A 26276-nucleotide genomic window follows, 5' to 3' on the forward strand; every position below is an offset into this window, starting at 1 on the left:
TCACATTCAGTCTTCACTCGTCGCGGCGTATACATTAATCCGTCTGTTCACCATATACCGATCCCATCCACAATCCAGGCAGTATAGACCCAAGCAGGACAAGAGCAAGCTTACTCCACCCACTCAAACGACAGAACAGGAACCTGGAACGGCTCGGCCGTGCACGTCGCATTGAAAAATGAATCATGCACACAGTTCAGCTCGAAATCCGTGCGTCCCGAATACGTGATCTTGCGACCATCCTGACATTCCAAAGCATGCCCCCTTCCCAGCTGGTAATCAACATGACCAACACTGACCTCCTTGTTCGAGGTGCCGTAGAACGAGACCACGCGGCCCAGGCCCCGGTCCGCGTAACCGCAGTTACTGGCGCCGTTGCCAATGTCGTGGATGCGGTAACCGATGTACTCGTCGTGGCAGTGCAGGCCGTCCGCGAAATCGATATCCAGCGTCTGAGGGGGCCCGTAGCCCCAGGGCTCGTAGTTCGGCATCCCCGTGTAGCAGAGGGGAACCATGGTGCTGTTGCAGGTGTCCGGGTTGGGTTCGCACCATCCACCGTTGCAGAGGCAGCCCTTGGCGGAGCGGTCGACTTCGTTGTGGATGCAGTCGAGGCTCTTGGAGCCGTTGTACCAGTGGAAGTTGTTGATGTTCCATCGGGGCAGAGGGCAGCCCTCTGGGGGATCGATGGATTGGGAGAGGGTGGTGGTGGAGAGGGCGAGGAGGGTGGTGAGAAGGAGATTCATTGTGGTGATTGTGTGGTTTTTGTGGAGTTGGAGAGTGAAGTGGATGGTTGGTTATGAAGATGGAAAGATGATGATGATAGTCTGGGGAGAAGATCTCGGGGCGATCGATAGACTTTATATATCAGAACATGGAAACAATGGCTAAAATTAGTACATCGGGTTCTTCTTGGGCCCAATGTAACACCAAACCAGCTAATTGCTGTTTGGTAGGGTCCCCAATGATCAATCGAGACCCTTTCCGATTTTTACTCCTATCAATCTGCGAGACCAAAAGTCCCAGGCGAAAAAACTGAAGAGAAAAAAAAATCAGCTGAACCCAAACCAAACAGTAGAAGCGGATAAGGCCGCTAAGGGGAAACAGCGCCAATAACAGGCAGCCCTAAAAGGCCCCAGTGCCAGGCGTGTCTTGGACTCTTCCCCGTCATTGGCACCGCCCGGCTCTTGGCGTCAATAGCTTCGCACGCTAAAGTCATCGAGCCAGAAGAGCCGAGACTCTGCGCTCCCCGGGGTGTTGCCGAACTGAGAAACTGGTCCAGGCGAGGATTACGATTTATCCAGGAATACGAGACGGAAAATCTATCCAGATTGGCTGACTGTGATCATATCTCTGATATCGGCATCGCTGCCTGTGCTTCGCTTCTGCATGTCCCTGGGCCTTGCTGAGGTGGCGACAGGGCTGGAGGAATGATTGGGTGTGGCGTCGTTTGGCTTTCCGGATAAAGAGTCAATTGCTTTGCTGATGGTGACCGACGGTTAATAATTATTCTAGTGGGCTGATGCTGGGACAGGAAGTAGTAGGTCATCAGTGTATACAAGTGGTGGTGAAGAAACTTGGCCACTGAGGTTGGGATGGTAGAGACATTGGCTTGAAGGATGCATCGTTACATTGTTCTGTCTGTGATAGCCCTGGCGGTATCATCGGAGATCGTCCGATGGAGATGTCATTCCTCTCGCAGTTGAACAGTTGGATAAAAGCGACAGAACGATGTAACTCTTGAAATAGAAATATGCATAGCATCGGATTCACATTACTATAGACCACCTAGACCTTCTCACCTAACAAAACCATCTAAAAACTAATACAACAGAAGAGAAGAGAACTGTCAGAAAAACATCCCCATTTACTCCTCGCCCCGACCAAACTCCTCAAACACCTTCTCCCATCCTGTCTTTCCCGAGTAGAGCGACACCGAGACATCGCACTTGGTGTTGGCGTCCGGAAGAGTGCCGTCACGGAAATACGCCCGAGTGGCCCTCACGGTGCAAACGGATCCCTGCTCCAAACTCCCATGCTAGTATTGTCAGCTCTGTGCATTATCCCAATAAGGGTCCGAATGTAACCTACCCCATATCCATCATGCTGCAGCACCGCGCTTCCTTCAAAGGTCGAACTGACATTCCTGGCCGACACCAACGGCGTCACCGGGTCGTATGTGTTTCCGATGAACAGGACTGGCGTCTTCGTCTTCACTCGGAAATCCCCGTTGTATCGCTCCTTCGGGACCAGCTTCCAGTGCGCGCAGATCATCGTCACAATGTCCGCCGTGTCGCCACCAATGCGGCTTGCGTCGTGTCGTAGCTGGATGGTCCTGGCGGTATCTTCGGGGGTAGACCTGGAAGAAAACGCGTCGCTGCATTTGACGCCAAATTGGGACTCAACTTCCATGCCCGATGGTCGGGTAAGGACAGTGGCCAGGTATTCGGCGATGGCCGTCTGGTTACCGTTCAACAGGCCGTTGATGAACGAGGCAGTAGTGGGCCAGAGGGCCGGCGAGTAGAGATCGCTGTATACTCGCGACTTGACCGTGGTGTAGTCGATTATCTGTGGGCCAAGTCCCGGCAAGATCACGGGGTAGGGTGCGTATTTGACCTTGTCCAGCATGGCGTAGAAATCTTCCTCCAGTTTGTCGGCCGTGGTATTCTGGCCGAGAGGACAGTTATCCGAGGCATCGACGCAGCCGGTGAACAAACCTCGCAAAACCTTGTCGGAGTCGGTGAACAACTCTGATTCCCTGGATGGGGTTAGTTATCATGTCAAGCTGAGGTGGAGGAGGAATGTACTTGTTCTGGTAATATTCGTGCACGTTGACAACGCCATCAAGCACCATCTTATCGATCCGATCCGGATACATGGCCGCCAGGGTCGATCCCAGAACCGTTCCGTAGGAGATACCTAGCCAGTTAGCCCGATTCTCGTGGGTGTCTTTTGACCGCAAACCTACCCCAGTATCGCAACATGCCGTCCTCACCCAAGGCATCCACGACGCTCATGAAGTCACGCGCAGTCGATCCCGTACTGACAAAGCTGCCGGTCCGGTTCTGCGTCGCATAGCACGCGTCGGCCTGGAGTTTGCTGTTGACCCATAGTTCGCCGATCGCTGTGTCCGAAGCGTTTCCGACAAGAGTCCGGTAGGCAAGACTGCTAATTGTTCTTTCCAGCTGGTTATTGAAGCATGAGAAGCGAAGGGTGTTGTTTCCGGTTCCTCTGCTCCGATCAGTGCCATTCATCGCTGACTCGGGTCTAGGTAACATACCGTGGAACGACGGCAATGAGATCATGATTGCCACCAGTTATACTATATGTTATGTCAGTATTGAGAGTTGAGATCGGGGAGGGCAGAGCACTCACGCTTGCAGAAGTTCCCGATACGCGAACAAATCACGCCGTCCACTCGCGCCAGGTCCGCCGAAGTTCAACAGCACACTCCCGTTCGACTGGTTGTTTGCGGCCGGCACGCGGAACAGTTCCAAGGGGACGGTGACATTGGAGATTTCACCCGAGTAATCCAACGGAACGGTCAGATTGCCACATTGGACCGGAGAATCTTTGTCGTCGGGACATTGGTGCCATTGAATTCCTTGTTGTTCCCGAGATTGTCGACGCAAGGGCGTCGCCTGCGTTACGACAATCAGAGACGCCAGGAGAAAGGTAAAAGAAAATGATATCATGTTGGTAGATGGATGGGCTTATCCCTGTGATAGAAAGTGTTCCATCGAGAACTTGCGCTCCTTATATACATTTTTTTCCATCTCAACTGCGCCATTAACCATGCGATCCAAGAATCCTTCTTTATCGTTAGACAAGAATATGACGGCGGGGCGAGGCAATCCTGGACAAGGCGCCCAAATAAACCTCTCTTGGCATCAGCATCATTTATTCCTTGTCCGGGGTAAACGCAGCGACTCCACGTGTAGAAGATACAAAATACAAACAATCTTGGCCAACTGGATTTCCGCATGGGGCAGTATCGGTGGCAATCCATCCACGCCTTCGGGGCCGAACAGTGGATCGGGATCATGACATGAGCCAAGGCGGGCGTGGCTGTGACATCGCTTGTGGGGCGTACAGGGCGTTGGGTATTTCTTATTAGCTGATGTGATCCTCACCGTGTCTATTTAGCTAACGAGACTAGAAAGTGGGTGGATGATGTATCGCAGAATGATGATTCGGTCGCTCGGTCTCTACCCAGTAGGATCAGGCATCGATTTCTAACCAGGATCCTTGGCGATGATGATGCCAATTATCGAGATATGAGGGAGTTGCAACTGACGATCCTGTTTTCGGTCAGCCTAAATCCAAGATGTCCCTTCTTCATTCCATTGCTGACCTTGGTTGATTATGTTTCAGCCTTACGTCCCAGCGAGGGAACATGTCCCGACGTGCCATGTGGCTATGGACGATGCAGCAATGCATCAGCCAAGGGCAGCTCGCATCTCGAATCCCCCTATCATCTGTCGGTTTCAAGGGATGCCATCTTGTCCCGATCAAGAAACCTGATAGCATATTGTTTGCGGTGGCCAGCTGTAGGAGGCCCCCAATTTCATTACTTCGGTCGTTCAGAAGGTGACCCCCATCTCGGGTCCGGACACTGTTATTTCTCCTTTCAGTTCCCAAAGAAACAGTTGCACCAAGTAGATGGGACTTTCTGTTGATTGGAGCGGTCATTCTATCTAGAACAGAATAATGCTTGCCCTAATCACGTGGTTTTATCTGTATAAATCTTCGTCTCTTCTCTCGGAGACACATCAATACATAACCACACCCCCTAATTCAATAGCCATATATTTCATCACCAAGGCATGAGCTGTACGTCTAAAAGTCTACTCTTTGTCTTTCACTTGCACACCACTCGGTAACCCAAAGACCTGCTTGTCCAACTCTACGCCACATTTGTCGACCCCCGTTCCCTCCGTTAGACATCTCCCTGTCTTCAGGTTTTTCAAGTTCCCTGACATGCCATAAGACCATTTTTGATGATCTTCACCCCCACAGGACTCAAGCGAGAGAGACTTCCCGTCGCTACTCAAGCACCTGTCCAGCCGCGCCAGCGGCCGCAACTGTCCAGATGTATGAGCCTGCCAGCCCTGGGTTTCCTCTCCCTTGCACGCTTCAAATGTCACCTTTCCATGTTCATTCCCAGTTAAACACTTCCCTGATGCTGTATTGAACACAATGCCCGTTGGAATGACCTCTCTGCAGTCCTTAGGCACCCGCAATCGATAAACCTCCGTCGCATGCGATGCCACTTCCACCTCCACAAACTCCCGCACTTTCACTTCTGTCCCATCCCACACCCCCACGGCCTCATATACACAATCTCTCTCCAACCCCAGCACCTCCACCGACACCCTCCTCTTCTCCTTCTCATCCCCCCGATTCAAAACCGTCACCACGCGATCTCCCCCCTCCAAACTCCTCGTCAGCACATCCACCACTCCGTCCCTCCCCGCTAGCGTCGCCTGCTGCACCATCCCGTCCTGATCAATCTCAATCAACCCGGCATGCAACAAATACGCCAACTCATCACTCGTCAAATCCGGCACATACGCGCTTATAATCAAGGGCGCACCAAACGACGCCCACAGCGCAAACTGCGATCGTTTCTCATCCAAACTCAACCCGGGATGATCGGCGATTAGAAAGTCCGGATCATTGTAATACCCAGGACGTTGGTATCTCGCCAATCGCGTATTAAACTCGTAATTCTCCATCACGCTGGCCCATGCGCTACCGTTCCCCGCGTAGACCAGGATGTCGGTCGAGTGCCGCGCCAGGTCCCCGTACTCGGGCACCCAGGACATAACGGTATACCAGTCCGAGAGGGTTGGATTGTTTGCGAAGTACGCGGGGGCGGATTCCGAGAAAATCATGGGTTGTTCGAGCCCCGTGAGAATGTCATGCCAGAGTCCGTAGAGGTGTTTATATTCGTCTTGTAGAGTTTTCCGGCCTTTTGTCCCCGCGGGGAAGACGTTGCATCCGTCTAGTTTGAGGTACTCGATTCCCCAGGATGCGAAGGTCTGGGCGTCTTGCAACTCGTGGCCCAATGACCCGGGGTATCCGCCGCAGGTGAGATTGCCCGCGTCTTCGTAGATGCCGAAGCGGAAGCCTTGCGCCTTGACGTATTCGCCGAGCCAGGGGATTCCGTGTGGGAAGAGCGTCGAGTTCCATTGTAAGGAGCCGTTCGGGGTACGGGTCTTCGTCATCCAGCAGTCGTCGAGGTTGATCCAGTTGTAGCCGGCGGCGAGGAGGCCGTTGGCGCTCATGGTGTCGGCCGTTTGGGTGAAGAGGGTTTCGTTGAGGTCGCACATGAACCGGGCCCAGTTGTTAAAACCCATAGGGGGTGTCGGGAGAAGGGGTGGGGAGGAGGCGAGGACTCCAAGGGGAGTCATGTTGGCGAGGAAGATGAGGACTGGGATTGTGAGACTAGTGGAGGTGGACATTTGGACTTTTACTTGGGATGGAGATCTTAGACATGTTTCTGTCGGAGGCGTTAGGGGTCGAGTGTGGTTATATGGACGGGGTTATGCACAGGACTAGTAAGCGGGGTCGACATGTCGCTCGTTGATATTTGGACTAGACGAGATGCATCAATTTGTCCCCGCTGGAGAAAAGCCATGATCGGCGCTGTCAATGATACCCTGGGCAGATACCGTGTGATTGGGGTTGCAGCGTACCGAGGATGTCACTATTTGACTAGCGGGGAGAAGGAGATTTTGCGGGGTTCTTGGGGTTATTAGCAGTGGCTTGAGTATTGGATAATTAATGTAGAAGATTGTAAGTGTTTGGAATCTCAATACCTATGCTTCACTCATATTATCCCTTGCATGTTTATCGTTGGTCGATATGAGGATACATCCCTGTCGGACAAGCTATTTTTAGCTCCTGTGCGGAGTTGTAAACAGTCGACAGTTGTCCACAGTCAATGGCAGGTTCGGATATACTATCTTCTAGTTAGAATTATATTCGTTATTTGTTAACGACTTGAAAGACATCGGGTAAATTCCTAGGATATCGCATTCTCCAGGATGATCGTACGTCTGTTTGAAGAGCATCGAAGAGGTCTCGATCTGACCTGTGGCTCACATAGTACCATATCTATAGTTACAGGCGTAGAACACGTGACCCTACCTTCGTAGCATCCAGGCCTGTCCTCAAATGTCCTCAAATGTCCACCAAAGTCTCCCCGAAGTAGTGCACCGGATATTCTCACGTCTTTATCTTCTCAGGAAGCTCCCCATTGGCCGTCGAATGAGTTCCGCCCGTTCGATCACTTGCGGGTACCTGGGCGGTACATACACTAGCTAGACCCCGGGTTGCATTGAGAGGAATCACCCTCTACAGGCTGGCAGTGATGGCTAAACGCAAAGCCCAAAAATTAAAGAATTCGATTTCGCCAGGGGGTTGTTCCGGCCCAAGGAACGAAGGCGACCGCCGGGGCAGGCAGGGCAGGTGGGAAGGTACCTTTATACTTCGATTGTTTGCGCGGGAATCTGCGCTTAACCACATTGGGCGGGCCCAGGTCAGGCTGATGTCGTCGTTTGTTCGTCTTCCTCTCCCTCTTCTCCCTTCTTCTTTCCTTATCCCGAGCTCACCTCCATTGTTCGGTGACCTTCATTCATCGGGAAGACAATGCAAAGGGGCTTTTTCCTTCCCTTCCTTGGATTTCCTGCCTGGATGCTGGATTCTTACTTCTAGGCTGCAATACAAAAGCCAGCCAAGCCCCCTGCTGCAGCCTTGGGGTGCTTGATGAATGAGGCTATCTTTCTCCCTCATTCTCTATTCCTACGGTTTCATCGATTGCATATCCTATTCAACATGCCCCGCAGAGATTTCCAGAGAGATCTTGCCAGGGCCTCGGTGCCATGTCTATTTGCACATCTACATGACGTGCGATCTGGCGACGAGGACGGATCGATTTTCTTCACCTATACGGCGCCGTTCGACACCCAAACAATTGACTTTCAAGTCTCCGTTCCAGATACTTCACAGTACCCCAAATATCACACCTATTTTGCTTTTGCAGCGTCAGATACCATCCCAGAGGCAGTCTCGTCCGCTCTAGAACAGTTTCAACCGGCAGATTGCGCTTTGACCGTGTTAGAGTTTCTTGAATATTTCAGCAAGTGCCTTGATACCGCAATTCTGGACCTTGCTTCGACCACCGGCTCCATCGATGAGATTGACGTGGAGGATGACGTTGACAGCGAGATAGGGGGCCTGTCTGAGAACGAAGACGAAGCCGACTGGGAATACGACGAGACTGTCTTTATAGGTGTTCGACGAGATGCTCGGACGGTCGTATCGGAGATTCGAGAGGACTTGCGCATCGCCAAGGAGGCAGGATACAGGGTTGGCTATCTGGGCCATGTAACTGGCTCCGTGATAATATCGATCTCCTGCCGCATCGCCAAGCTTGGCATCTCCGTCGAGGCCATGAAGGCCTGGAATGTTTCCCCCTCTGACCACCTCGTGCTCCTCCTTCGATATCCGCAAGGGTACATTCAGTTGAAGGAAATCATCGTCAGATCCTGCTCAGGGAATCCTTCCGTCGTGGAGATGCAGGTTGGTGCGTGTGAGAGGTACAAACCCAGCTTGGATGAAGCCCGGAAGCTTTTCAACGCCTCGAGCAAACCGTCCTCCGATAACAATGGGAAAATTCAGCACCCAGGAGCATCTTTGAAGCCTATCTTTATTGGCCACTCACTCCAATCTCTGCTCAATAATCACTTCGTCAACTTGCTCGCCTACCGGCTTGACCATGGCTTCACGTGGACAGGCGCAGAGCTCTTTCTCAACAATAATCAAGGCCGTATCCAAGACAAAGAGGCACAAGATTTTGTGCGACCGGAGTATCATGTCCCTGAGCAGTGGGACGAGTCGACACCTGATTTTCTGAAAGCCGACCATGTCTACGATTTTAACTGGAACACACTTTCGCTGTCGTTCCCTTTACTGGCAATGCAATTCACCTTGCGCCGGTTTGTGAAGTGCGTAGGCTTCTGCCTCAACTGTTACTGCAAGATCGAAAGTGGATTCGAAGCGCTGAAGCCCTATGTTTGCTCCAAAGGCTTATGCCTCTATCAATACATGAAGCTCGGCATGGGCCCAAATCTCGAGTGGGAGATATTGTCGCAGCCCTATGTTGTTGACATTCTGGTTAGCTTCGCGTACGCAAGAGCCTCGGTGGGCCATCTCGCCGACTTCCCTACTGGCCTTGGCCTCAAAATTCCCTGCACAATTGAAGCTTCCCATGAGTCGGTGCATTCAGGAAAATTGGATCTCGTGAACATGCGGCTCCAAGTGTACGACTCAGTCGCCCTCAAAGCCGGCGATTGGATCGTCCTGGCGAAGGATACTGAGAACCCAAATCAACTAGATACTAAATCCCAGTGGCACTGCCGAGTGATGAGCAGTGTTTACGCGCCTACTTACGAGCTCGCTTCTCCCATCCGTCCGTCTAACTCGACCACGCTGGATATGACACCCGATGTTCGCTTCATCGTGTACGACAAAGACTTCGACACACTGGAAGACAAAAATAAACGGGAATCCATTTGCATGCTTCTCGACACTCTGCCCGACGTCGATTTGATGCGATCGTTTTTGACTGGTGAACGAGTCTCCGAACGATCCCTAGCAACGTGGACTGAGCGGATATCCCCGGCCGCCTTATATGTGCTCCGATGGATTGTTGCGTCCAATAGGTCTTGTATTATGTACGAGGAGAATCCCGAGGACCGTGTCTCCGGTATCCCTGGGTGGATGCAGTTTCGATTGGCTCAAGGAGCCCCGGACAAGGAGCATCGATTCGTGCACGCTGTGGGCTCTACAACGGAACGTCTCAAGCTCAAGCATTCCACCCTTTTCGCCTGGCATGGTAGCGCGCTGCATAACTGGCACAGCATCCTGCGAGAAGGGCTACATTTCAAGTATACGGCACACGGCCGCGCTTATGGAGATGGCGTATACATGTCAAATCGGTTTGACTACTCACTTTCCTACACGGACGCCTACAGGAGCGGTAGTGGCACCTGGCCCAATAGCCTGCTAAAGGTTTCAAAGGCCATAGCATTGAACGAGGTGGTGAATGCTCCCGCGGAGTTTGTCCAATCCAGCGCCTGCTATGTTGTTCGTCAGCTAGACTGGATTCAGCCGCGATATCTGTTTGTTCAGTCAATGGACTCCGGTAAAACCTCCGACGCTACCACCGCCAAGCCTGAGTATGTTCAAGACCCCAATTATCCAGCATTGGGGTGTCAGGGGAAAGCTGTTGCCGTTCCTCTCTCTGCACTGAGCAGTCGCCGGATGGCTGCGGCTAACGGTCTGCCCAAGGTGGGTGGCCGTGCTAAGCAGGTGAAATCGTTAGCCAAGGACAGTAAGGACAATGACGATGATACCAGTAGTGTTATTACACTGCTAGAAGATCGCATGTTATTGGACTGGGGCACCGAAGAAGACCTCCAGAAACAATACGGGGAAGGCGATTTCTACAATCGTCAACGGCAAGAGTCCTCATTGCTAACAGACTTCCGTCCGGGAACTCTGCGGGAAGAATCGGTCAAGCTACTAGGACCACCTCAGTATGCAACCACTCAAGCCACGAAGGCCCTGCAACAGCGCTTACAGGAGACACTGAAGGTGCAGGAGAGGGAACCATTACATGAACTGGGATGGTACATGAATCACCACCTGATCGAAAATGTCTATCAATGGATTGTAGAGCTACACAGCTTTCCACCTGGTTTGCCATTGGCCCAAGACCTGAAGAAGCTGGGCCTCACGAGCGTCGTGCTGGAGCTCCGCTTCCCTCCGCAGTTCCCCATGTCCCCACCGTTCGTGCGAGTTATCCGCCCGCGATTTGTCATGTTCAGCCAAGGAGGTGGCGGGCATATCACAGCGGGGGGAGCGCTTTGCATGGAACTCCTCACTTCGTCGGGGTGGTCCCCGGTCTCCAGTATTGAGGGAGTCTTGTTACAGGTTCGCATGGCCATCACCAGCACGGACCCTCGGCCTGCACGGCTTGAAATGGGGAACACGGTGGATTATTCCGTGTGTGAGGCCATAGATGCATACATGCGAGTTTGTCAGGCGCACAATTGGCAGGTTCCTGCCGATATCCAGCGTGTTTCATGGACTTAGCCTGGTTTCTTATGGATTAGCGTTCGTTCATCTTGGAGTTTGCGGTATGTGGGCCATCTTTTTTGGACTTAAATTGTTTGCTTTTGTCATCTTTCTCATTTAACCTAATATAAAAATCGACTTCCATGCGAGACGACGACGTCTCCCCGATAAGCGTAAAACCGGCTTATGCAGCCAAGCGCTCCCAAGCCTCGAGCTCACTGGCTGCCGGTGACATTTTCAAGGCCAAGAATGGGAGGAAATGGCGACAACGATGCTGTCATTCTTCCCTGCAATCGTGCAATCCCGTTATCACCCCGTGGTTGCTATTCAGTCGATCTTTCATAAAATCACTGTAGTTTCTCTCTCTTGCCCTGGGAGGGATATGGTTTCTTCAGTTTGTAGTTGCTCCCTGGGAGCTTAACCTTCTGTTCCTTCTGTTCCTTGACTTCCTCCGTAACTACGGGCCTCGTTTAGGGTCTGACATTCAAACCACTCAACGTAGTGGATTCGCCATTGCCAGCCACGATGATCCCTTTTAGTCTCCCAAGATCTTGTCAATGTAACCCTAGCCGCGATTTCACCACTTCTCTCCGCTTGAAGGGGTCACCTTGAGCAGACGACAAGCCTTGGCCACTCTAAATACACTTCCGCATGGACAACCTCGGCTTCCATCCCACCCCTTGTAGTCGATCTCCTTGCGCATATGGTTGGACAAGACGCAGATAATCAAGGCTGTCACGCCATTGCATTTTGCGATGAGCATGCTGCCTCTATCTGCAGGTCTGTTATCTCGGGGAGATACTTAAGGCGACTTTTTTCTCCCCACATCTCCCCCTTTATCTCCACTACGATCGGCAATTCTTTTCTCCCACGCCAGCTGAGCAGTGGTAAATCTTGCGGCTATGGGGTTCTCCTTTATGAAGTCGAAGGCGACCGTGCTCGACCAGGATGAACGCTCTGATAATGCCAGTATCATCGACAATGGCAGTTTGCATTATACTGCTGAGGGCGGACTTAACTCGAACGATATCACCTATCAAGAGGCTAGCGGGGCCCCGATCGAAGTGGATTCGCCGTTGGGGTATTCGGTGGGCTATGTGACTGTCATCTTTCTGAATCTGAGTAAAATGATCGGGACTGGTGTTTTTACGACGCGTGAGTGGCCCTTTCTTCTCTTTCCTCTCTGCTGGAGATAAAGCAGTGGTAGCTCGCTAACGATTAGTTCGGGCGTATAGCATCCTCCGTTCTCAGCGGCGCTGGCTCTGTGGGTCTGGCTCTCTTTTACTGGGTGATCGGATACCTGGTCGCCTACAGCATGCTGGCCGTCTATCTCGAGTTCGTGTCCTATTTCCCTAGTCGATCCGGGTCGGAGGTCGTGTATCTGGAACAGTCATATCCGCGACCGAAGTATTTCTTTCCGACGGTGTTTGCGATGCAGACGGTGCTTTTCTCGTTCAGTAGTAGTAATGCCGTTGGTAGGTGGATCGGATACCCCTGTGTGTTTGGATTGTCGCATTGATCGGCTGATTCTTTAGTGCTGGCGCAGTATTTGTTTAAATTGGCTGAGTCGGAGCCTACGGATTGGCAACTGAAAGGCGTCGCCGTGGCGTCTTATAGTGTCGCGTTTCTAGGTTGGTGGTCTGTTATCATATTTGACGATGATGAATGCTGACGGGTTAGTTCTCGCGTTTAATACGAAATGGTCTCTTCATCTGGCTAACGCAATCGGCGTTGTCAAGCTTATTACTTTGGTTTTGTATGTTCATGCGCAGCTATCCAGCGGCTCCTGTTCAGCAGATACTTATACATCATAGCATCGGCATCAGCGGTCTCGTCGTCCTCGGGGGCAATGTCTCCTCCATCCCCGATCCTAAAGTCAACTTCCGGAACGCGTTCGAAGGCACCTCGGATGCGTCGGTCTACGGTGCCACAAATGCCCTGGTTAAGGTGATGTTTTCGTACATGGGATACGAGAACGCGTTCAACGTAGTCAACGAGGTCAAAGTATGCATTACCTCTCTGGATATAAACCTCGCATTCACAGCTGACCAGCTCTCTACAGGACCCGGTCAGAACCCTTCGATGGAGCGCTCCCCTCTCGCTGACCCTCACGGCCACTCTATACGTCCTCGCCAACATCGCTTATTTCAGCGTCGCGTCGAAGCAAGAGATCCTGGACTCGGAAATCGGCGTCGCCAGCCTGTTCTTCGAGAAAGTCTTCGGCTCCGGTGGTGCTTCTCGCGCCCTGAACTTCCTTATCTGTCTCAGCGCGTTCGGGAATTTGCTGGCCGTGTTGATCGGTCAATCTCGTATGCTTCGCGAATGTGGCAGGTAAGAGCCCTTTTACCCTTACGGCTTCATCTAAACTGATATACTAAACTCACCCAGACAAGGCGTCCTCCCCTTCACCCGCTTCTGGACCTCCACGCGCCCCTTCGGTACTCCCTTGGGCCCATATACCCTGAAATGGGGCCTCACGGTGATCATGATTCTAGCTCCTCCAGCCGGCGATGCGTTTAACTTCGGTTCGTTCCCTTCTCCTAATTCCTCCCTTCAGCTTTCAATCCCATATCTAGTCTAACAAACTCCCCAAATCGATGAAGTCGTCGATCTAAGCATGTACCCCTCAAACCTATTCAACTTCCTCCTAGCCATCGGCCTGATCTTCACCCGATACTACCGCAAACGCCTCAACTTCCCCAACTCCGGCTACAGCGCCTGGCACCTCGTTGTCGGCTTCGCCATCATCTCGAACCTCTATCTGCTCGTCGCGCCATGGTATCCACCCGACGGGGGCGCTACCGGCGGAGATGTTAGTTTCTGGTACGGCACGTACCTGGTCGTGGGGTTGGCTATGTATGTTTCCCTTCCATCTATATCTCTCATCTTCCCTTTCTGTCAGGAGTCTCCTGTTTATGCAGTGTCTTTGATCAACCGTCGATTCGGTTTCCAGAAGAATCTAATGTCAATGCTAACGAAACCGGGGATATAGCATCGCAGCCTGCGGCGCCTACTATTGGATCTATATTAAGGTGTTGCCGCGGTTCGGGGGATACGAGTTCCGACAAACGATACTGAAGTTGGATGGCGGTGCAGTGGCGCATAAGTTGGTGAAGATACCCCGGGAGCAGGTGGCGAGTTGGGATGCTGAGCATGATCCTGCGGGGAGAATCAGGAGGAGAAGAGAGGTTGGTGCCGTTGTTGTGGGGGTGGAGAAATAGAGGGAGGGCTTTTTTGGGTGTATATAGGAAGAGTGACAAGATGTGTGTATGTTGGATGGGTTGGGAGGTTGAGCGGGGAAGATGTTGTTGCTTAAGGGGAATTGATTGCTTCTCTTTCTCTCTCTCTTCAATTCACTTTCGTAGTTATCCAAGAACATTAAAGAACAGTAATATATAGGCTATGTGGACTATGACCTTGGCATCTTGCCGACTCTCAACTCTCTTATAATAGACATCCTCCTACTCCTCATAAATTATAAATGCCTCAAACAATGCCAATGTCCAGGGCAAAATAAACCAACGACCCCGGCCCGACATCGTGTACCACCCAATCCCAGCATCATCAATTTCTCCGCACCGAACGCCACCTCCCAAACCCTTCTAGACACGCTAAGGCAATCTAAGCGCCACTCCTCGTCCAGCGAAGGACATCATTGCCGACTCGCCCCTTGCTGTAAGCTGCAACTCTCCCCGTCCAATCACTTCCCCGATGATTCTCCGTACCTGGTTCTTTCCTAGCGAAATGGTCTGATGCCTCCGGCATTTTCGGGTTCTGAAGAATTCTGCGGGGAAGTTCGGGAATTGGTTGGTTTGTACTGGAGGTGTGATCCTTGCGCGGTTTGCAGGACGATTGTTAGTGTGGGCTGACAGCCGATTATCCCGGGGCCATGTGGCATGGTGATGGTGCGCATGAGCAGTTGGATTGTATTAAGTTGGGCTGGTTTGGGTTACGCGGATGTAGCTCCGGGCTTATTTGGTATACAGAGAGGATTTGGTTCTTGACTCTGTGAAGACTCGGAATGCTTGGCTTGGTAGAAGAAGGGATATAAAAGGGGGATGTTGGTCGCACGTTGAATAGTCGTGTTCGAGCACATGTTTCAAGCCTGAACAATCCTCTTACTTGACTACGAGATGAAGTACCTCTACGCCTTGTTGACGGCGCTGCTTCTTTTCTCAGAACCAGTGCTGTCCTTGTCGCCTGCGGAATGGCGCTCCCAGTCGATTTACTTCCTCTTGACGGATCGATTTGGTCGGACGGACAAGTCCACCTCCGCTTCGTGTGACGTGAATAAGCGCGTAGGTGGTTATCGTGATTTTCTCATGGAGACATCCCTAATGATGGTTTTCTAGGAATATTGTGGCGGGACCTGGCAGGGAATTATCAATCAGGTAGGAGATGCGAATTTATTGATCAAATTCGATATTCATCTGTGAATAGCTGGACTATATCCAAGGGATGGGATTCACGGCTATATGGATCACCCCTGTGACGGATCAATTCTATGACAACACTGGCGACGGAACGTCGTATCATGGGTATTGGCAGCAGAATATGTAAGACAATGATCTGCCTGTTTATATTCTGGATGACTGCTTACCTCCACAGATACGAAGTCAATTCTAAGCTAGGCACCTCCGATGACCTGAAGAGTCTGGCCGATGCGCTGCACAAACGGGGAATGTATCTGATGGTGGACGTGGTTCCTAACCACATGGTATGCATTATGCCTTACTGATGTCATCGAGTGATTCGCTAATCTGGCATACAGGGTTACAAAGGCATCGGATCTTCGGTCGACTACGGCGTCTTCAAACCCTTCAGCTCCTCCAGCTACTTCCACTCCTACTGCTTGATCTCAAACTACAATGATCAATCCAACGTAGAAAACTGCTGGTTAGGAGATACCACTGTCTCCCTTCCTGATCTTGATACATCGCAGTCGAATGTGCGGACGATCTGGTATGACTGGATCAAGGATCTTGTTTCGAAATACTCCAGTGCGTCTGCCACCCATGATGATTGACTACATACTGACAACTCCTAGTCGATGGCCTGAGAGTCGACACCGTCAAACATGTGGAAAAGTCTTTCTGGCCGGGATTCAATAGCGCTGCTGGTGTCTATTGTGTCGGAGAGATCTTTCAGGGTGACCCGGCGTATACCTGTCCTTACCAGAACTACATGGATGGCGTGTTGAATTATCCAATGTGAGTATTCAGACATCCATTACTTGCACTTTCCACTAACTATAGACGAGCTACTATCCCCTGCTTCGCGCATTCCAATCCTCTAGTGGCAGCATCGGCGATCTGTACAACATGATCAACTCAGTAGCCTCCAGCTGCTCAGACCCTACTTTGCTTGGAAACTTTATCGAAAACCACGATAATCCTCGATTTGCACAGTATGATACCTCTTCTTACCTGATTCATTGACCCCTTCCTAACATAAACCTGTACAGCTACACGAGTGACTACTCCCAAGCCAAGAACGTCATCTCCTTCCTCTTCCTCTCCGACGGCATCCCCATCATCTACGCCGGTCAGGAACAGCACTACGGCGGCGGCGAAGACCCCGCGAACCGTGAAGCCACTTGGCTATCTGGCTACTCGACCTCCTCGGAGCTGTATACCTTCATATCGCGCACGAACGCAATCCGTCGATTAGCTGTGGCGAAGGATTCAGGATACATCACAGCTCGAGTAGGCCCTCCTTCCCTCTCTCACCCTTCACCATCTTTCCCCATTCCCGACGATGAAACATAATCTAATCCCAAATCCAGAACACCCCCTTCTATCAAGACTCCAACACACTCGCCATGCGCAAAGGCTCCTCCAGCACATCTGTCATCACTGTCCTCAGCAACCGCGGCTCCTCGGGCTCCTCCTACACTCTAACCCTCAGCAACACGGGCTACTTATCCGGCGCGAGCTTGACGGAACTGTACACCTGCACGACCATCACCGCCGGCTCCGGCGGCTCCCTCGCAGTCCCCATGGCATCGGGACAGCCTCGTGCTCTCGTCCCTTCCTCCTGGCTCAGCGGCAGCGGACTCTGTGGCTCCACCGGTCCATCTACAACTTTAACCACTACTACCACCGCAAAGCCCACCACCACCTGCGCTGTGGCCGCAACATCCCTTTCCGTGCTCTTCAAAGAACTCGTCACCACGTCCTACGGCGAAAATATCTACCTGACCGGATCGATCAGTCAGCTTGGAAACTGGACTCCGGATAACGGCGTCAAGCTATCAGCCGATGGATACACAGCGTCGAATCCGCTGTGGCAGGGGACGGTTTCGTTGCCCGTGGGATCCAAGTTCGAGTTTAAGTTCGTGAAGAAGACCGCGGCTGGGAGCTGGGTTTGGGAAAGTGGTCCGAATCGTAAGTTTACTGTTCCTGGCGGTTGTCAGGGGGGGAGTGTTACCGTGGATGCGACTTGGAGGTGATACTTCTCTTTTTATGTTATTCGATGGAGTTGGTTAGTGGGATATGTAGGAGGTTTAGGGTGAAGAGATGTCTGGATGGAGTGCAAGGGTATATTATGTATGTATGTATGGATTTGCTATCGCTTAAATTTACGATGAAAGCAAGCAAGCATAGCTCATCATTGACCTTCAATTCATCAAGAACCCGGTAACTCAGCCCTCACCATGCCCCCCTCTAGATCTTGCGGATTACCAAACCGGGACGCCGGCATCTCCGTCGGCGGCCCGTCACGTTTCAAACTACTCGTACTCTCATCATTCCACTTCGGGATGTATTTCTCGTCGTTCTGCGCTTTGTGCCGTCGCAAGAAAAATACCCAGACTAGCGCTGCGAGCAGGATTAGGCCGCCTGCTCCGGCTCCGACGCCGATTCCTGCTGCTGCGCCGGGGGAGAGGCCGCTTGATCCTGTTTCCGATTCCGACTGAGTATTTGTGTTTTGGGCTGGGGTTGATGATGCGTCGGCTGTGGTGGAGGTAGAAGTTGAGGCTGATGTCGAGGTCGTGGTGGGTTTTGTTGCTGTTCCAGTTGCGCCGGTACTCGTTGTTGTTGAGAGAGATGTCTCTGTAGCGAAGAGCGCTTGTCGCAACTTCACTGTCTCACCGTCTGATGCGTTCGGTTTCGTCTGACATCCTGAATTCAAAGTATCCATGACTAGAGGCAGATTGTTAGCATCGCTTAACTCATCGGACTTAATTGCATCAACTGCACTTGACAGAAAATATAAAGGTATAGATAGTACTCACAATTCCCCAAAAACACCGACCCCGTTTTCCCTCTCAAACAATCCGCGCAATCACCCGCATACGTCTCCAACGCGCCGCCGCCCATATCGCAGTACTCGTACTGCGGGACCCATTCCTTCTGGAACCAAAGTGTCTTGAGCACGGGTTTGAGCGGTAGACAGGAAGATTCACATGGAGAGAGCGAGACGTCGGATTCGCGATCGAAAAGACAGTCTTGAAGGATGTATTTCTGGTTGACTGGGGGATCAATCGCAGTTAGTGGATGTGTTGAAATGTTCGGAGTTCGGGGGGGTGATCGCATACAGAGAAACCAGTAGATATCGTTCTGTGTTGGCGAGCTATACGCTGTGCTGGTGCTTTCACAGAGCAGACAGTTCTTTAGCTTTAGGCCCTTCGATGTACTGTTGAAGGCGGAGTCGGTGCAGACGAGGTCCGTGGAGTAGGTGAAGCCGCTGCCGCATGTTTCCGTGCATGAGGAGGATCCTGTCACGGCGAGAGAGGAAACCTGCTTGGAGAATAGAACCCCACCCAAGAGAACGAACGTCGTGGATATTGTTGATCGGAAACTGTTGGAGATTGTCATGATGTTGTTGGACAGGAAGCCCCAGGTCAAACCGACCCGCGGGGACAAATAAAGGGGAAACGGGCGGTCTCACACATCAAATAGAAGGGAAAACATACAGATTAAACTACGGAGTACGGAATGAGCCCCCTGTCAGTTCTGCAGACCCAGCATTCTAGAGGGATAGCCTCATAGGGGCCAAAAACGGTCCCTGGCTGTTAGCGTGGCATTTCGCATTGCCGGGTTCTCTAGGTCTAGGACTTAACGGGTGATGGGCGAATTGCAGATTGTGAGGGTGAAAAGTCCGTTCTAGTCTGGTCTTGGCTGGAGTTTTAGTCGCCCTTCTAGGCCGAATTTTCTCTGTTGAGGAGGCTAGTGCGCCGTCGGTGTACACTCACTGGCCTGCATATTGCAAAGATTTCGAGTACCAAGAGAATTAAATACCGCCATATATGCTGTATTCAAATTACTGAGCACTCAGATTCGATCATTATTTATATGATGCTTCTATGTTTCTTACGGTATAAAAACCTAGTTCCAACCTAATGCAAATTTGCGGATTTTTGCAATATGCAGGCCAGTGAGTGTAGGAGGTTGATTATTGCAGGATCGTGGAAGGGTCTCGATACGAGTGGGATCGTGCGGATTTCCCCCGTTCACCGTACTCCGTACTCCGTATAGGTTCTACTCAGCTGGTTTTCTTTTGCTCTCGACGCAACTTTCATGATGATAGGTCGGTTGTTTATCATTGACCTTGTTCAAGCGAGTGACTGGCTCTAATAAACTACAGTTAATGTCTGAGCAATCGTAAAGGAACCCCTCCCCCTTTCCATATAGAATATAATAACATCCTAAGCAAACCGAACCACATAAGGGCAAGGCGTATCTCCGAAACCAGCGATGCTGTTTTCCTGGACCCTGTTGACGCGATCATTAGGAGCATTCCACATGCGATCGCCCGAGTCCCTATGATTGTTAGTCCTCGTCACTGGATAGGAAGAACGAAACAAAAACATACATCATCAACCCAACATGATAGATACTGCTACTATCAGCACAGTCGCATTCTCCACCAAAGAAAATGGCGTCGCCTGCCTTGCGTTCCTCATAGGGGTATTTTCTATCGATCTGATCAGTGTCTGCTCCCTCCAATATAGGCATATATCATGGTACACACTTATATTTCAAAGTCGTTTCCGACGCACAGTACATGTCGGACGTCACGCGAAGGCCTTCAGTGAAGAGGTCCCGTCCGGTGATTTGACAGACAGCCCAGCAGACCAGCCCCGAGCAGTCGTATCCAATATCGCCGTACTGGTACGGCGGTTGGTCTTCAGAAGGGCCGTCGCAAGAGCCTCCGCCCCATGCGTAGGGAATTCCAGCGGCAGTCATGGCCTTGTCAAGGACCTGCTTTCCGATATCTGGTTTGCCAATTTCGGGCCTGCTGGAGTTTCGAGGAGCTTGGAAAAAGCTGTGGGTGGCCAGGGCGCTGGAGGTAAAGCCGCCGAGGAGGAGGGCGGTGGTGAATCTCATGGCTCTATGTGAAGGCAGATTTAATTGAATAAGATATTTTCCGTTGTCTTGAGTGTGTGTACTTTTGCCGTGATGATATTTCTATTCGAAGCGCAAGACGGAGTATTTATGTTTAGCATTGAACTCAAGACAAACTGCTGATCCTATTTCATGTTGCACATGGTTTTGACATAGATATTGGATCTTCGTGTCTCTTTTGAGTAACATGTTGCGAGCTGCATAGATTTCTATTCGTGTCACTTTCACGAGATGATCGTCAGAGAACATATTCCGATGATGGAACAGTTTCTTTGGGGCGCTTTCTCTTCTGCAGGGGCCAACGAATGGCAATTAGTGTTCAAGAGCCGAAGATCGCCCTGGTTTCAGGTGGCTGAACACGAACTGCAAAAGGCCTTGGTTTTCTTCTCTCACGAACAAGGGGGGGGATACCGCCGTCCATGTTCTTGGATAAACGAGCCTATTGATGGTTTTGCGACCTTTAGATATAATTATAACGTCTGACGAGTTTGTAATTGGATCTGGTGGAATGTCGACACAGTCATCGCATGCTCTCAAAGAACGTGAAGTTGATGGAGAGGACTATCCTTTGTTGAGCCGTTTCTGCTGCCTGAACTGTCAGGCAGCTAATCAAGGAACCACGCCTTACCCGTTCGGCGGATGTCCGACGATTGTTACCTATTCGAAACACGTTGCGGGGAGCGCTCCACTATACACGGTGGACTTCCATCAATCGGAGCGGTTGAACTGCGAATGGGGCCCCCTTGAACACTTGTCGATTGGACCTCGGCTCAGATATTTTTAGAGGGTGGACTCCTGGCGAGCCAGTAGCAGCGCCGACCCACTCCGCCCAGCTGCAGATTTTCGTTCTCTTCTGGAAGAGAGAGATTGCCATACTTCGTCCTCTTGATCGTCATGCAGATCGTCATACAACATGCTGATGTCGATGCTGACTCTCGTGCTGCTGTGGTCACAGGTCGGGCTAGCTGCGTTCATTCGTAGGCTTCCATGTGCTCCGGCCGGCGCAGAATCCGTAGTCCCTGGCATCTTTACCCCGGACAGTCTGAGTGGTGGCCTCCATGTATCGGATACGACGACGCTATCCCTCAAGCTATACGGCGATTATGTCGGCCCCGATGACTGCGACGCCCTGGAAGGCGAGTTTGCAGAGCCCATCGTCAATGTCAGTGTCCTGGGTCGCCCCGTTGGGGTCCAGGCCGAGACGAGTGGGAGATGTCCGACCATTCTGCCCGACGATGGTCTACGGTAATCGATTCCTTTGCAGACTTGTAATACACACAATGCTAACCGCCGAAGGTCTGACCTTCGAACATACTCGAAGTACCTGATGTCCTACTCTCTGGATAGCCCTCACAGGTTCAGCACGCTCGCCACGACCATTCGCCTTCGATTGAACAATGGCACAGAAGTGGCCTGCATCGCCGCCAATATCACCTCTGATCTGGGTTCCACGGCCAAGAATCTCATATTGGGAATTCCCCTGGCCATCATGCTGTTCTCTGGAATCATTGCGGCCGGGATCAAATTCTATATGGGTCGCCAGTCAAGCATGTTCCGCTATGAAATCGCCAACAGCTCCTACGACCCGGCCGAATCGGCGCTTCCTGGCATCGGGGAATGTCTGCAGTACATTCAATTTGTGTTCTTGTCCGGCTGTCTCACTCTGCTGTATCCTGGCTTCTTCAGACCGGTAGTTAGCCAACTCGCCTGGTCGTCCCTGATCTATGCAAATGGTCCGATCACGCATCAATTCACCTATCCTGGGGTCGAGGATGGCATCTATGCGTTCAATGCCACTTATGGACTAGAAGAGATGTCTCATATCATGGGAGCGACAACAATGGGGGACCTGTGGCCCAATACCATTATTAGCCTGGCGATCATGATCCTCGTGGTGGTGGTCATCACTCAGATCACCTCGCTGCTCAAGTGGATGTGGCGATTGTTTCCCTTCTGGGGACCCCCGGGGGCCTTTGAGCCCCGCAAGGAATTTCTGTCGCACATCCAGCACGCCGGATGGAGCGTTGTCCGCATGGTGCTCCACTACTATCTGCTGCCCATCGTCACCTTCTCGCTCTACCAGCCGGTAATGGGTCATTCGCAGGTGTATCGGTCATTTCTTGCCATCTCGGTGCCGGCAGCCCTCGCCGTTTCGTTAGGATTCTTAGTTCGATATTTGACGGTCCATAAACGACAGGACTCTTTCTTCAGTGAAAGCACTCTCCCGGGCCGGTCCACGCGAAGGTGGTTCTTCGATGCCTTGTACGGGCTCCCGCTGGTCAGAGGCGTCGCCATTGGCGGCTTGCAGGTCTCTGGCATTGGGCAAATTGTCATTCTCATGGCCTGTGAAATCGCACTGATTGTCTGTCTGCTACTGTACCGACAAAATGGCTCGGTGTGGAGACCCATCGGCCTGGCCGCCGTGCGACTGACCACGACGGCCATGAGCTGTGCCTTTCTTCCTTCCGCGGGACTCAACGAGGGATCGAAGGGCTTGGTGGGATACTTCATCCTTTCTCTACATGCGTCGGCCCTCATTCTCGGATTTTTCGTGCCATCGCTATATAATTGCGTGATGTACATCCTAGTGAGATTTGGGGTGCTGGATTCTCACTTCGTGGGGGTCAAAGCAGACCAACAAAACGCTCCGGTAGGCTGTTGCTGTTGTTGTCGTTCGCTTCTCATGAGCCATCGCTAATGTCCATCAGGTGTTCGGATTGAATCAACTCTCGCGTCGGTCGAAACGGGGAACAAGCTTCTCCCACCTACCTGCGCTCAGCCCTCCAGGTATGTCGATCTTGATAACCCTTCTGATCGTCGCACTAATTCCATCCAGACGAATCCATCACCGCGTATATAACACACACGCCCCTGCCCCGACCTGGATCCTCCGGAGAATCACGTATTGCCGACGATGCAAGCCAGTTCTATCGGGCTCCGCGACGCAACGCTTCGTCGTATGCCCCGTCATGTGCCCCGTCATACGCCCCTTCATATGCTCCATCATATGCCCCAACCGACGGCACACGCACCATTCGCTCGGTGCCATCATCCTCGGACATGGGTGACTCGGTCACCTCCTCCGGTGGTTCCAGCATGGAACTGATCGAAGAGGATGAAGACGACTCCGTGTCCGACCGGGCATCTAATGTTGATTATTCCGTCCGCGAGGCGGATCAGTATTATCGCCGTCAGAAGATTGTTATGGGATCGAGACAGTCGGCAGACGCCAATTCACAGTCAAGACCTCCCAAGGCCTTGCCTCGATGGAAGCAGCGGAAATCGAAGGAGAAGGGGTTTGAGGTTGTCAGACCTGCACGGCCCCCATCGGATGGGTAAAATGTATACTAAATCAGGGCTTTATAGACATAATATTAGAAATGACAGGATCATTTAATACAATCACGGTGCAACTCGTCCATAAATATGAAACTCCCTGGATAGTATTCGGTTATGAGGAATTAAATTCTCTCGTTCCATTCTCGGATTTCCTCGCCTCAGGCTCCGACGGTCTCACGTGGAAATCTGGTCTGCCTCTCACACAATCTCTCTCTCTGCCTCTCTTCCCCCCTCTTTTGTCTTTCTTCTTCCTCTTCCTCTTCCTGTCATCGAATTTGGCTTATCAACATCAACAACAACTACTATCCCAATTCTCCAAGGGCAGGATTTAATACATGACTAGATCTACTAACCTCGGGCTACTCCATACTTTGTCTCAAACCTAGGCCATGATATGACCCGGTCGATCAGCACATCCCAGCATTTGGTTTCGGCACATTTGGCATTCGCAGACCACAACCTTCAGTGGTCTTTCAGAGACCGGCATTTGAAATGAACCATGACAGGTATCTATCACCAAGAGGCTTCGCCGTATGGCAGTTAATGCCTCAAGAGAGAAGTGAAGCCCGTCAATCCCCTATTTTACCACCCTCAATAATCACCGTCAAAGGCCATGACATCAACATCGCTGTCACATGAGAAAGCCACCATTGACACGGAAAAGGATATCGACATACAGATCCCGAGAGCTTTACTCCGGAATAATGGCCTTGTTCCCCCGCCCCCCGGGTGGCTGCTGGACCCGTGGATCCCGTCAGATCCCTGGATTTGACTATGTCTTGATTTGGATGCGGGGGAACGCCAGTCCGACATGGTTCGACAGGGTCAGGAACGTGCTGAGGTGAGCCAAAGCTAAACTGTCTCGCTGGATTAAGAAGGGTGTATGTCCGGGACTGAAGCATATACTACCATCTTTATCTTATTTGCACAACTCTACTTCTGGCCCATCTAGGACGCGGAACAAATACTCGGGGCTTTGTAGGCTACAGAATAAACATCAATTTATAGAAACAACAAAGATACGAAAACGATTTAAATTCACAAGGCAGCTAACAAAAACATCCATAACCAAAACATCAGAAAAGCAAAGCAAAGCATATCAAAACTAAACAAACAAACAAAGGAAGAATGAAAACCCAACTTAACAAAATCAATCAGCCCTACCCAAGCAAGAACAAAATATACCACCACGGTATACAGACTCAATCTACAAGAAACCTCAACCAAATCTCACTACCTATTTCGCAAACACTGCCTGCGCAACGCTCGCATCCGCAATGCCCGCGAAAAACTTCATCTCATTCCCGAACTGGTTTCCGCGCACATTGGCCTTGACGCCCGCGGCGCGCTGCCAGTCCTGCACTCCCACGATGCCAAACATGATTCGCGCTTGGTCCAGTGTGACGTTCTCGACGAAGCTGACTTCTACTGGATCCCTTTTGGTATCGGGGGTGCGGTCCCGCAGAGCCTCGGTCTCAAGACCCAGGGCTTGCATGTCCTCGGGGTTAAGGTTGATGCGGTCTAATAGGTTGGGGCTAGCTTTTTCGACATTGAAGTAGGTGGAAAGACCGAGTAAAAAGGGCTCGGCCGTGCTGGGTAAATGAACTTACTTCCATCCGGCTGTCTTCCCCTCAACTTCCTCGCCAACAGCAAATCCTCTCCCAGAACCCTCTTACGCTTCGAATTGGTCCCCATCAACACATTCACTGCCACGCTGAACCCGGCATGCAGGTCCCCGATCAGCCCGACCTGCGCAACGCTGATCCTCACCAGCAACTCGCTCCGGGCATCGTCCAATCGCCCCGAAATCACCATAGGTATGCTTTTATTCGGTGGTCACCTCGTGGGCGCCTCATGTCGATAGCTGAGTTGACACCGACGACCTTCTTGTATACCACCTTCCAATCTGGTCATAGTAGGAACCTCTAAGCGCTCGGGGGGACGCACCAACCTGACCCGCTAAGCGCTGTGCTCACACTCGGAGATTTCTATGAATAGCTGGCAAATGACCGTCATGGCGTGAGGCTTGTCCCGGTAGTATGGTACTTTCGTGATCCTGCCGAGGTGGATAGAGGGGTCAGAGAGCAATGAGCATAGATTCCACTCCGGGGGTGTCTGCCTGAGGACGCCGTGACTTGGACTAACCCAGAGGGGCTAGCGTCTTTCCGTCAGCAGATGCCTGAATCAGGCCACGGTCGGGAACCCTCCAGGCCTCCGACGGAGTTAAAGCCCGACCGCGTCAGCCTCAATCCTGGCTGAATTAGTCGGGGACCTTCCAGCGTCCATCCGCTCGGGCTTGCATTGTCCACTTAGTCTGGTCTCCACCACCACTGCAGGGCGATGCATGGCGAACACGTCCGATCCTCGTTCCCGCGTCCACTTGGTCGGGCTGTCCCCGGAGAATTCCAGCTTCTGGATAGACTCTGGTCGCCGATCTGGACGCCG

General features: G+C 51.7%; 9 protein-coding genes across 9 annotated transcripts; 3 read left to right on the top strand and 6 right to left on the bottom strand.

Annotated features, from left to right (window-relative positions):
• Positions 1 to 110: 110 nt before the first annotated feature.
• On the bottom strand, positions 111 to 743 carry KD926_000691 (uncharacterized protein; the record flags this gene model as incomplete). Its single annotated transcript, XM_053104498.1, has 1 exon — positions 111 to 743. One exon carries the CDS (start codon positions 741 to 743, stop codon positions 111 to 113), a length of 633 nt encoding a protein of 210 aa, XP_052952235.1.
• A 1121-nt stretch (positions 744 to 1864) lies between these two features.
• Positions 1865 to 3692, bottom strand: KD926_000692 (alpha/beta hydrolase; the record flags this gene model as incomplete). The annotated part of the gene is made up of 6 exons (XM_053104499.1): positions 1865 to 2035; positions 2089 to 2755; positions 2805 to 2916; positions 2966 to 3228; positions 3278 to 3319; positions 3373 to 3692. The coding sequence occupies 6 exons, from the start codon at positions 3690 to 3692 to the stop codon at positions 1865 to 1867; spliced, it is 1575 nt and encodes a 524-aa protein (XP_052952236.1).
• Positions 3693 to 4844: 1152 nt separating this feature from the next.
• aglA (putative alpha-galactosidase) lies at positions 4845 to 6464 on the bottom strand (the record flags this gene model as incomplete). Its single annotated transcript, XM_053104502.1, has 1 exon — positions 4845 to 6464. The coding sequence occupies one exon, from the start codon at positions 6462 to 6464 to the stop codon at positions 4845 to 4847; it is 1620 nt and encodes a 539-aa protein (XP_052952237.1).
• Positions 6465 to 7839: 1375 nt separating this feature from the next.
• On the top strand, positions 7840 to 11163 carry KD926_000694 (putative ubiquitin conjugating enzyme; the record flags this gene model as incomplete). The annotated part of the gene is made up of 1 exon (XM_053104503.1): positions 7840 to 11163. The coding sequence occupies one exon, from the start codon at positions 7840 to 7842 to the stop codon at positions 11161 to 11163; it is 3324 nt and encodes a 1107-aa protein (XP_052952238.1).
• An 884-nt stretch (positions 11164 to 12047) lies between these two features.
• KD926_000695 (high affinity methionine permease) lies at positions 12048 to 17596 on the top strand (the record flags this gene model as incomplete). The annotated part of the gene is made up of 18 exons (XM_053104504.1): positions 12048 to 12300; positions 12381 to 12620; positions 12681 to 12776; positions 12826 to 12901; positions 12960 to 13149; positions 13208 to 13476; positions 13534 to 13670; positions 13749 to 14001; positions 14138 to 14333; positions 15279 to 15443; positions 15498 to 15536; positions 15586 to 15701; positions 15754 to 15862; positions 15917 to 16145; positions 16193 to 16355; positions 16406 to 16552; positions 16610 to 16850; positions 16931 to 17596. The coding sequence occupies 18 exons, from the start codon at positions 12048 to 12050 to the stop codon at positions 17594 to 17596; spliced, it is 3585 nt and encodes a 1194-aa protein (XP_052952239.1).
• Positions 17597 to 17772: 176 nt separating this feature from the next.
• Positions 17773 to 18962, bottom strand: KD926_000696 (uncharacterized protein; the record flags this gene model as incomplete). The annotated part of the gene is made up of 3 exons (XM_053104505.1): positions 17773 to 18287; positions 18380 to 18616; positions 18683 to 18962. 3 exons carry the CDS (start codon positions 18960 to 18962, stop codon positions 17773 to 17775), a joined length of 1032 nt encoding a protein of 343 aa, XP_052952240.1.
• Positions 18963 to 19792: 830 nt separating this feature from the next.
• On the bottom strand, positions 19793 to 20474 carry KD926_000697 (C40 family peptidase; the record flags this gene model as incomplete). The annotated part of the gene is made up of 3 exons (XM_053104506.1): positions 19793 to 19907; positions 19960 to 20061; positions 20119 to 20474. 3 exons carry the CDS (start codon positions 20472 to 20474, stop codon positions 19793 to 19795), a joined length of 573 nt encoding a protein of 190 aa, XP_052952241.1.
• Positions 20475 to 21405: 931 nt separating this feature from the next.
• On the top strand, positions 21406 to 23831 carry KD926_000698 (uncharacterized protein; the record flags this gene model as incomplete). The annotated part of the gene is made up of 4 exons (XM_053104507.1): positions 21406 to 21737; positions 21789 to 23142; positions 23201 to 23279; positions 23329 to 23831. 4 exons carry the CDS (start codon positions 21406 to 21408, stop codon positions 23829 to 23831), a joined length of 2268 nt encoding a protein of 755 aa, XP_052952242.1.
• A 1237-nt stretch (positions 23832 to 25068) lies between these two features.
• Positions 25069 to 25646, bottom strand: KD926_000699 (uncharacterized protein; the record flags this gene model as incomplete). The annotated part of the gene is made up of 2 exons (XM_053104508.1): positions 25069 to 25352; positions 25442 to 25646. 2 exons carry the CDS (start codon positions 25644 to 25646, stop codon positions 25069 to 25071), a joined length of 489 nt encoding a protein of 162 aa, XP_052952243.1.
• Between the last annotated feature and the right edge of the window lie 630 nt (positions 25647 to 26276).

Source organism: Aspergillus affinis (assembly GCF_023601865.1).
Source record: "Aspergillus affinis strain CMG 70 chromosome Unknown NODE_113_length_118157_cov_87_342048, whole genome shotgun sequence".
Classification (NCBI taxonomy): Eukaryota; Fungi; Ascomycota; class Eurotiomycetes; order Eurotiales; family Aspergillaceae; genus Aspergillus; species Aspergillus affinis.